The sequence below is a fragment of the Mustela nivalis genome (assembly GCF_964662115.1).
Source record: "Mustela nivalis genome assembly, chromosome: 6".
In the NCBI taxonomy this organism is placed as follows: domain Eukaryota; kingdom Metazoa; phylum Chordata; class Mammalia; order Carnivora; family Mustelidae; genus Mustela; species Mustela nivalis.
Window position 1 is genome coordinate 119,695,242 of NC_139025.1, and position 11,058 is coordinate 119,706,299.

At 41.0% G+C, this 11,058-nt stretch overlaps 1 protein-coding gene across 3 annotated transcripts in view; it reads right to left on the minus strand.

Moving 5' to 3' along the window:
• NIPA2 (NIPA magnesium transporter 2) overlaps positions 1 to 10,558 on the minus strand; it is a 34,790-nt gene extending 24,232 nt beyond the window's left edge. Inside the window, exons 1-2 of one of the 3 annotated variants that reach the window (XM_082736007.1) lie at positions 10,235 to 10,558; positions 9,333 to 9,469 (exon numbers count right to left, since the gene is read on the minus strand). In XM_082736007.1, coding sequence (XP_082592133.1) covers positions 9,333 to 9,402 — 70 coding nt within the window. In that variant the 5' untranslated portion in view covers positions 9,403 to 9,469; positions 10,235 to 10,558. The remainder of the gene's footprint in view (positions 1 to 9,332; positions 9,470 to 10,234) is intronic. The other 2 variants (XM_082736005.1, XM_082736006.1) reach the window with 2 other exon arrangements.
• Between the last annotated feature and the right edge of the window lie 500 nt (positions 10,559 to 11,058).

Consider the following 11,058-nt stretch of genomic DNA (forward strand, 5'->3'; position numbering starts at 1 on the left):
ACAGGGCGCCTGGGTGGCTCAGTGGGTTAAGCCGCTGCCTTCGGCTCAGGTCATGATCTCGGGGTCCTGGGATCGAGTCCCGCATCGGGCTCTCTGCTCGGAAGGGAGCCTGCTTCCTCCTCTCTCTCTGTCTGCCTCTCTGCCTACTTGTGATCTCTGTCAAATAAATAAATAAAATCTTTAAAAAAAAAAAAAAAAAAAAAAAGCTATATTACAAACCTGTGATCACCAAGACAGCATGGTATTGACACAAAAACAGACATATAAATCAAGGGAACAGAATAGAGCCCAGAAATGGACCCTCAACTCTATGGTCAAGAATCTTCAACAATATCCAATGGAAAAAGAGTCTCTTCAATAAGTGGTGCTGGGAAAACAGCTACATACAGAAAAATTAAACTGGAGCATCTTCTCACACCACACACAAACATAAATTCTAAATTGATGAAAGACGTCAATGTGAGAAAGGAATCCATCAAAATTCTAGAAGAGAACATAGGCAGTAACCTTTCCTGTATCAGTTGCAGCAACTTCTTTTAAGACATGCATGTCTCCAGGGGCGCCTGGGTGGCTCAGTGGGTTAAAAGCCTCTGCCTTCAGCTCAGGTCATGATCCCAGGGTCCTGGGATGGAGCCCCACATCAGGCTCTCTGCTCCACAGGAAGCCTGCTTCCTCCTCTCTCTCTGCCTGCCTCTCTGCCTACTTGTGATCTCTGTCTGTCAAATAAATAAATAAACAAAATCTTAAAAAAAAAAAAGACATGCATGTCTCCAAAGGCAAAGGAAACAAAAGCGAAAATGAACTACTGGGACTTCATCAAGATAAAATCTTCTGCAGAGCAAAGGAAACAGTCAACAAAACTAAGAGGCAACCCATGGAATGCGAGAAAATATTTGCAAATCACATTACACATAAAGGGCTGATATCCAAGATCTATAAAGAACTTCTCAAACTCAACACTCAAAACACAAATAACCCAGTCAAAAAATGGGCAGAAGACCCAACAGACACTTCTCCAAAAAACACATACAAATGGCTAACAGACACACGTAAGAATGTTCAACATCACCAGCCATGAGGGAAATACAAATCAAAACCATAAATAAGATTCCATCTTATACCAGTTACAGTGGCAAAAATTTAAAAAACAGGGAACAAATGTTGATGAGGATAGGGACAAAGGGGATCCCTCTGACACTCTTGGTGGGAAGGCAAGCTGGTGCAGCCACTCTGAAAAACAGTAGGGAGCTTCCTCAAGAAAAATAGAGCTACCCTATAACCCAGCAATTACCCTACAAGGTATTTACCCCAAAGATACAGATGCTTTGATAAGAAGGGGCACATGCACCCCCAATGTTTATAGCAGCAATGTTCACAATAGCCAAACTGTAGAAGCCAAAATCCCCTTCAACAGATGAACAGATAAAGAAGCTGTGGTACATAAATACAATGGAGTATTATTCAGCCATCAGAAAGGATGAATACCCATCATTTGCATCAAAATGGATGGAACTGGAGGGGATTATACCAAGTAAAGTAAGTCAAGCACAGAAAGACAATTATACTATGGTTTCACTCATATTCCTTATGCAGAACATAAGGAATACCAGGAGGACCATAGAGAAAGGAAGGGAAAACTGAAGTGGGGAGAGATCAGAGGGAGACACACCATGACAGACTATGGACCCTGGGAAACAAAGAGAGGGTTTCTGATGGGGGGAGCATGGGAGGATAGCTAACAGGATGATGGGTATTAAGGAGGGGACATTGGGGGATGCCTGGGTGGCTCAGTCCCTTAAGCTGCTGCCTTTGGCTCAGGTCATGATCCCAGGGTCCTGGGATCAAGTCCTGTATTAGGCCCCTTGCTCAGCAGGGAGCCTGCTTCTCTCTCTGCCTCTGCCTGCCTGCCACTCCGCCTGCTTGTGTGCTCTCTCTCGGTCTCTCTGACAAATAAACAAATAAAATACTTAAAAAAAAAAAAGAGGGGACCATGGGTCATGATGAGCACTAGGTATTATACACAACTAATGAATCACTGAACACTAAACAAAAACTAATGATATATCATACAGTGGCTAACTGAACATTATTTAAAAAATAAATAAAAGATTCTCTTGCACTCATTAAAAAAATCTATGTAGATAAAAACAAATGGTAATTTATTTCTTATTTAGCCTATTTGGAGGTATGCAGATTTATCATTTGTCATTATCATTTTGTTAGCAGAGGATGATGATTCTAGCAGACAGAAATTTGCCAAGGTGCAAGTGTGATACTGACGGACTTTTCAGAGAACATGACGACTATGGACCTAGAAGGCTCCAGCCACAAGACCAGATAGGAAGCAGAGGCTTACCAAAGACTGCAAATTTTTTTTTTCAAACGGCCAACTCATGAACACTGCTAACAAATGAACTAAAGCAAAGTGCAGAAAGCAGAGGGAAAAACATTACTCAGCAACAAGGTTTAGGATTGGTTATAACTGACTACCAGCTCAACTTTCTGGTATTTTTAGTACAACTACTGAGTTCCAGAACTAATCTGCAATTCAGAAGGATCCTCACACCCTTGCTGACCAGACAAGTTTTTTTGTTCTTCAGAGGTTATGAGGTTCTGGCCTTTAGCAAAAGCAACTTCCTATTCACCTAGCCCCTCAATTATGTTATCCATTTACTCAAATAGTATTTACCAAACAAATGCTGTGTATATTAAACATGCTAAGCTCTATGGATAAAATAGTGATAGCTAAATTTTAGTCTTCAGTGGGGAGACAGACAAAAGGCAGTTAAATAATGGGGATAATGTTCTGTAATAATGGAAAATGTATTCACACTGAGATGACACTGACAATGGGACCAGTGTTTAGATTTGCCTGTTGAGTCACATTATGGTTCCTGGAACACTTCCTAAGAACAGTCCTTCCCACCCCCACTGACTTGGGGTGTGGCCCCGTGGCTTACTTTGGCCAACAGGAGGTAGGTGTGACAGGACTGCCAGTACTGAGTGTACATATAAAGAGAACCTCTGTATTTTTGTTTGCCCCTTGGCACCCTTCCATTACGTGCAGAGCAAAACACAGAGTCATCCCTGCTGACCTAAAGACCTATGAACACAATCACAAATGCTTATTGCTAAATGCTATTGGAATAGCTAACTTACATACCTGAACAGGCTTATTACAGGGTAAATGTAAAATTCCCATCAGATTTTTGAAAAGCCAAAACTTGTCTGCAGAAATGGGAATCAGTGGTAAAGATGGGTTGTAGGAACATCCAGGGTTCACTGTATCATTCTCTCTACTGCATGTACTATGTATGTCTGGACATTTCCATATTAAGGTTTTTAAAACACAGGCTGTTTCCCAAGAGTTGCAGGGACGTCAGGACAGAACCGACTAACAAGGGGCACCTATGTGGCTCAGTCCATTGGAGGGCCAACTCGTATGATCATGAGTTCAGGCCCTGTGCTGGTGTGGAGCCCACAGGAAGGGAGGAGGGAAGGAGGAAAGAAAAAAGAAACCCTAACAATCTGAAAAGCAAAGTCACCTTACAATCTGGAACAAGATAATACTGAAACGTGGAAAGATCTCAAGTCAGGGAGGTGCTCTGAGCTTTTTACCTATCAGTCACATACAGTATGGATGAGATTAGCTGTCTACTTGACACCTTTCCAGAATCAATCCCTCTTACAAGGTATTTGGAGAAGTACTCCCAATCCTCTTAATGCCACTCTTAAAGCAAGAATATGCATTCAGGGGCACCTGGGTGACTCAGTGGGTTAAGCCGCTGCCTTCGGCTCAGGTCATGATCTCAGGGTCCTGGGATCAAGTCCCGCATCGGGCTCTCTGCTCAGCAGGGAGCCTGCTTCCCTCTCTCTCTCTCTCTGCCTGCCTCTCCCTCTACTTGTGATTTCTCTCTGTCAAATAAATAAATAAAATCTTTAAAAAAAAAAAAAAAAAAAGAATATGCATTCAGGGAGTCCTACATGGAAAATTTGGAGACTCCGTCCTACCTCTAGCTGGGTGCAGGACCTTGAATGAGTCACAACCTTAACATACACACTAACAAAAGAAACTAAACAATCTATAAAGTTATTACTGATTTTTAAATGAAAATAAAATAAACTATGGTCTCTTTATGTGCCAAACATTGGTAACCTCAAAACTCATCAGCCTGCCTCTGGAATAATTCTGGACTGTGACAATCAGTATAGATGAAGACATAAACTTGCAGTGATAGTGGGAGGCAGATAATTTGGGAACAAAATGGTTAGCAGCAAGAATTACTTCTATTGACTATAAAAAGACTATTACAACAACAAGAAAGTGTGTTTACAGTGTTCCCACTACATCTAAATGACTAGGCTTAACAGTGTTTACCACCCAGTTTCCCTCACCAGACTGCCAGCCCCTAGACTCCTACGAGTCACCTTTATAATCCTGTGCACCTAGCTATCTGGCAGTCTCAAAAATGTATCTTAATATATGTTTTCTGGGTTAATATAGATAAATGGAAATAATTATAACTAGCCCTAAAAATAAAGCTGCATCATTTAGATGAGCATCCTAAGATTTAAAAACTTTCTTACAGCTCATAAAACTTCTTAAAGCTGTAAAAAGTTGCTCAAGTATGCTGGGAAGTGACAGCACTACATACAAGTGAAAATGCAAAGGTAATAATAAAATCTGGGAAAATGGGAGTAAAACCCAGCTACAAAACACTGCAGCCCACTCTGTATTCCAATGACCATGGGTCACCATAAGATTCTTTAAAGCACACCTTAATGTAAAATCAACCCCTTTAACTATTATCATCATCAAAGCAATGTTAATTATCATGTGAATTCTACTGAGGAAGTGACTACTACTTAAAGTTCCCTGGTCTATAAAATTCCCCTTTTGAAGGTCTGAAGAAAATGAACTGAAGTGTAAGTCTGAATATTCTGGAATCAATAAAATGTAACATTATCTGCAAAAATGATACCCAGAAATAAGTCAGGTTTATCTACAATTGCAATCCCAGTATAATGATAGCCTCACAAATCCAAATTTAGACTGCACTCACATAAACCTGACTTTCAAATACCAAATGAGTAACTATTAATTTAGTAATGTGTAACTATTACTTTAGTAATATTTAATTTATTAACACTTAATGTTAACTTGCACTATATGCAAATTACATACATGCAGTATAAGGTCAAAAATTAAGATTCAAGCTACTGGCAGACTCAGTCAGCAGAGCATGCCACTCTTGATCTTAGGGTTTTGAGTTCAAGCCCCATGTTAGGTGTGAACCTACTTAAATAAATCACTCCCTTTAAAAAAATTTAAAAAATAAAAGATCCAATATTTTGTGCTGCCTTGACATCTGGTAAAATGGGGAGGGCTTTTAATGGCCTAACTATATGTTCCCCTCCCGACTCTGCTCCTGTAGATAAGGTCCCAAAGTCAAATCCCTTCTTAAGGTACCTGGCTAGCTCAGTCAGTAGAGCCTATGACTCTTGCTCTTGGAGTCATGAGTTCGAGTCCCACTCTGGGTGTAGAGATTACTTTTTAAAAAGAGGCTAAATAACCCTTCTTATTGCAGAGACTTGGCATATTTCCTGCTTACATCGAAGTACTAGGCTTCACTGCCCTCCCAGACTGTAGAATTATTTTAAAGCAAGCCAGTCACACTCGCCTGCAGGATCCAAGGGGTGCACCTCAAACACTTGTTACTCAAGGTCTACATTCCACAGCAACTCATTCTTCACTCTGCAGTCCCCCACCACCACCCCTTGTGGCCCTGTGCAATGTGCCATGCCCTTCTGCCTGGGCTGAGTGAAATTAATAAACCACCTCACTCTCATGTACCCAGTGTCATGTGCCATGGGGAAGGAATTCTAGCCCTATGAATAAGGTGAAAAAGAGGTGATTAAAACAATACATTATAATAGAATCTTATTCATTTTATCTTAGAGTCATTGAAAGCTCATTGTTCTTAACATGTACCTATGTATCCCTATATACGAATTTTCTCCGTATTGATTTTACATAGAATTTCATGATGCTATTTAAAATCGATTTTCTTCTTTTTACCTATTCAATTTATTTATTTATTTATTTGTTTGACCGAGAGCAAGAGAGAGAGAGATCACAAGCAGGCAGAGAGGCAGGCAAGGGGGGGATTGTCAGGCTCATGACCTGAGCCAAAAGCAGAGGCTTAACCCACTGAGCCACCCAGGCGCCCCTTCCTTTTACCTATTTATTATAGAAAATTTTGAACACACAAAAGTAGACAGAAAGCTTTTTTTGACAGGTTGGTCAATGTATGCTAGTTTTGGAGAGTTGCAACTCTCCCTCTCACTTACAACACAGGACCAAGGCTCCCTTCAGACAAGTGTCATCACTGCCCAGATATACCACAGCCCTCCTGTCCTCTTCCCAATACTTAAAGCCTGCTCTTCACTCAACACCAGTTCACAAGTCAAGCTGTGCTACAAAGACAGCCAAAGGCATCTCTTTCCTTTGCACTTATTTTCAGTCAGCCTTATAAAATTAAAGTCTCAATTACTCTCCTATCTTTGAAGATAAAAGGTACTTAAAGACAATGACTTTGGTTCATAGTGGTGGTTTTCCTACTCCATAAAAGGCACTCATTTAAGTGGCAAATCTGATTTATAAGCCTTTATATAATTAAGGTTATCTGTTTGTTCACTCATGGAACTATAGCAGTGTGGTGGTAGGCAAAAGGGGGTGGGGGTGGGGACAAACAACATAGAACCTGCAAACCCTCAAATTATAAAGCAGTCTTCATCACTAAGTAATTTTCTCATTTGTTTGAATATAGGACATCAGTGTGAATGTCCCAAAAGGAACGAGTTTGCTTCACTATTCTCAGATCTGCTCCCACTCTATAACTATAAAGGTCAATCACAGCTGGGAGAGCCTAAAACAGATTATCTTTTATTCTTAAGGATTAACTATGAAGTAGAGCCAGGTTCAAGGGCAGCTAAACAAGAAAACTTGCTAAGTTTCACTTCAACTATTTTCCTAACCCAGAGAGAACTAGCTCCAGATGATAACCTGCCCATCTTACCTCTGAGGGGGACATAGGTGGAAGGACCCATCCCACACTCCTCCCCTCCAAGCTGTTGTTATTACTTACATGTGGCCATCTGTTCAATATGCATATATGGGGCAGCTCTAACGTGCCAAACTTTATAAGTCATAAAGATGATCACAAGTCCCTGTCCTCAAGGATTCCACAGCTGAGTGAACTGAAAACTCTTAAAATGACCCATTTTAATTTTAAACAAACTTTAAAAGGCTTAGAATTTCCAGCTTGTTCTAAATTTTAATTTTAATTGAATTCTCACAGCTTATTTTACTAATATTTATGAATATTTATGTTAATTTTCATTAAATACAAGTTACATTGAAAATGAAATAAATAAATTTTAAAATAAAATTCTGAAATTCGTCTATTTCTAAAACACAGAGAACACATAACTTAAGGAACAGAAAAAAATAAACTAGTATTCTAACATCTATAAGCTGAAATTAAGATTTGCTTTGCAAAATGACTAACAGTAGGCAACACAATCACCAAAATTAGATAATTTTTAAGAATATACCAACAGAAATACATTTACAGCTTTAAACTTGTCACAGCATTTTTACCATTTCATTTTCACAAAAACTTGAAAAAGATACATGGTGAGGGCCCCATGATTAGAAAACAGGCACAAAGGTATTAAGCAACTTCTCCAGCAGCTGGATTCTCCTTATTTGCCTTGCCCCCTGGGTCTCCATTTAGTCTCAGAAGTGGAACACAAGCAAGTGGCAGCTCCAACCAGGCTCTCCGTGTAGGTTATCATATTCCTCCCCAATCTGTTCCTCCTTGTATTGTGACCATGGCTTCTCCATCCTCATTACCCAAACTGGATACAAGGGCCAAGAGTGCCAGATGGAGTCTACCTTTGTGAAATAGAGCCTTGCACCTCCATGTCTCTCCCAATGCTCATCCAGCTTCAATAAATGATGCTGTCACACTGCTCTATAAAACACATCTGTGCCATCTCATTCTCTGGCTACCCTTTGTTTAAAGAAAGAAACTCAAATTTTGTAATCCACTAAGATCTTTCATATTTGTTCCAAATCTAACTTTTCAATCTTATTTCCCAATACTACATTTCATATACCTTGTATTCCACCCGAGGTCAACATACCACTCCCATTCTTACTTACTCCTATTCACCCTTCCTATCTTTGTTTACATTATTTCTTTCATCTTTAAGGAGCCAATTCAAAAGGCACCTCCACAATGAAGCACTGCTTGAATTCTGCAAGCCAGATTAACCAACCTTTTCTGAATTTCCTGGCCTTCAACCTACACTTCTCTTTGGACATTTTCCTAGCCTGTATTACAGTTATTTATATATATTACTTATATCCCTTTCACTGTGGGCAGGTGCTTATCTCATTTACTCAGCCAACATTTACATGAATACATACTATGCACTGGGAATGGGGATACAGCAGTGAATAAAACAAACCAAATCACTGCTTTCATGGAGTTTACCTTGTGTTGGAGGTAGGGCAAGACAAAATAAACGAGAACATTATTTTAGAAGGTGGTAAATGCTATGGTTAAGGGCACTGGGGAGCTGGGTTAGGGGACTTCTATTTAACCAACGAACTAGGTTGGTTAAGAGGCCTAGTGGAGAAGGTAACATTGAGCAAAGGCTTCAAAGAGGAAAAAGAACAAAGCAGAGAAAAAAATGCAAAGGCAGAGAGGTATGAACTGGTATGCAGTTTTCTAGGAAAATAAAGGCCACTGTGGCTGACACTGAGTGAACAAGGGTAAGTAGGATACCACTGCAGGGTATTTTTATATAAAACATATATCCTAAAAATAAGTATAATTCCTTTAATATTTCTAATAGTAATATTTACCACTTACTGCACACACCTGTGAAGCACTGTTCCAGGTTACTGAATCACGTTATTTCTAATACACTCCATGAGAAGAAGGTATCATTATCCCCACCTTACAACTAAAGAAACAAAACTTCCAAGAGGTTAAATCACATGCAGAGGAACACAGAGAAACTTACACAGCCTGAAACAGAACCTAAATGTCCTGGCTCTATTTCTATATGGGCAGCCCACACTGAAGGAAAACTTTAAGAGCTCTTAATCTTTACTTCTGTTTGGTTTCCACCACTTCAATATTTCCAATCTCTTATTTAGTTCATTATTTTTAAAAGCAGTACTTATAAATACTACAGAATCTAAATCTCTAAGCCTAATTTAGCAACATTAGTTATAAATTAAAATTTTAACTTACATGTAACTTTAATATGGTCTCTTAGGAAAAAAAGTCTGGAAGCAGTTAGAGGTGACTTATTCACTTTCATTTCCTTGTATTATTTAATACTCTTTATTCTCATTTAAAGTTTTAAACCCTGACAGAGTAGCTCCGGCCTGGAAAGAAGAAAATACAGGAGTAGGCAAAAGGACTACATAGTTAATAAATACTTACAAAAATTTGGCTACTAGCCTGCATACTTTTACTTACCAACGTGAAACCTACTCATCCAAGGACAACACACTGCTTCAACAGATAACTTACTCCAATGAAACAAAGATCTCTATTCTTTCATATGTCCTTTTATTACTTTTAATATTACCTTTATTACTAGTTAGCCATATGGCATACAGAGGATTTCTAGTAATATAACTAAAACATAATCCTGTATCAAACGAACTGAAAAATCTAGTGAAGAAACTAAAGAGACACAAATACAAAACTAATAAAAGTTTTGTACAGTTGTAGGGAGAGGAAGACAGGATTAAGTGACTTTATAAAAGTTAGGAATTAAAACAGGTATGTTCAAAACGTTACGGCCGACTCCTAAGGCTTGTTCAGTTGTCAGTTAATTATCTCCGCAGTAGCTGAAACCATCTAAAACTCACCACAACAAAACGGAACTATTTGAATGAGCTTAATGAACACGCGCCCGATACGGCCAAGTCAGGCTTCCAAGGGATTTAACAGCAATCCAATTCACGGCGGGATTACTAGATGCAGGATGAGAAAAAGCCCTTCCATTTCTGAACACACGTGTCCCCAGGGCAGAGAAAAGCGCCCCTGAAGGGCCCCTACCAACCCAAGACCGGCAGAGTCGCCCAGTTAGCCCCTTCGCGCTTGCCTGAAAGAAAAAAAGAAAGAAAGAGTGGCCACCTCACCCCAGCTGGAGGCCGGCCATGCGGCTTCCCCTCCACTATTTGGCCCTGGTCACCTCCGCTTATACGCCCACAGAGGCCGCACGGGCCGCCGCCTCTTGAGCTCGCGCGGCCAGCGCCTTCGTCGCCGTACAGAAGGAGGTGAGAGCATCCGGTGCTGCAACCGTGAGCGCCGCCTCCTCCATGGGGGAGCGACGAGAAGAGCTGCCCCGGACGACCTGCGACCCCCGCTGCGGTCAGGGCCAAGGGCCGTCACGGAGAGCCTGGGCGCGGCCGAGTGACGCAAGAGACAGCGCGCGCACGCGCAGTGCAACGCAGCAAAGACCCGCCTCCGGGGCTCCTTCCAGTAGATTTCCGGTTTCTTTAGCTGGGCCTGTGTAGCGGGGAGCGAAAAGAGGAGGGTGGAGGGCGGGGCAAGGAAGAAGAATTGGAGGCAGTATTTTGCAAATTAGGTTCGCCGACCAGGCGATCAAAATCAGAGTAACTGCCGCTTTCTTAAAATGCGAATTCCCAGGCGCATTTAGCATGTGAAGCTGCCTTTTGAGCAGTTGTTCCTAGCGATCCCCTAGAGAAAAGGCGCCCCGAAAGGGGCAAGCGGTGGACTAGAGCTGGGCCAGGAGGCCGGGAGTGGGTCGGGAACGCGGAGTGGCGGGGCTCAGTGTAGGGCACTTTCCTAACTAACCGAAACCCAGAAAGATGCGTTCTTTGGGCGAATTACGTGGTTTGGTGAAAGCGCGTCTGGAGACACTTGGAGCAAAGATGTGTTTTTCATGAGATGCATAGGAAACTTACTGTTAGGCTATCCCGCCTTGGCTTCTCCATTGGAA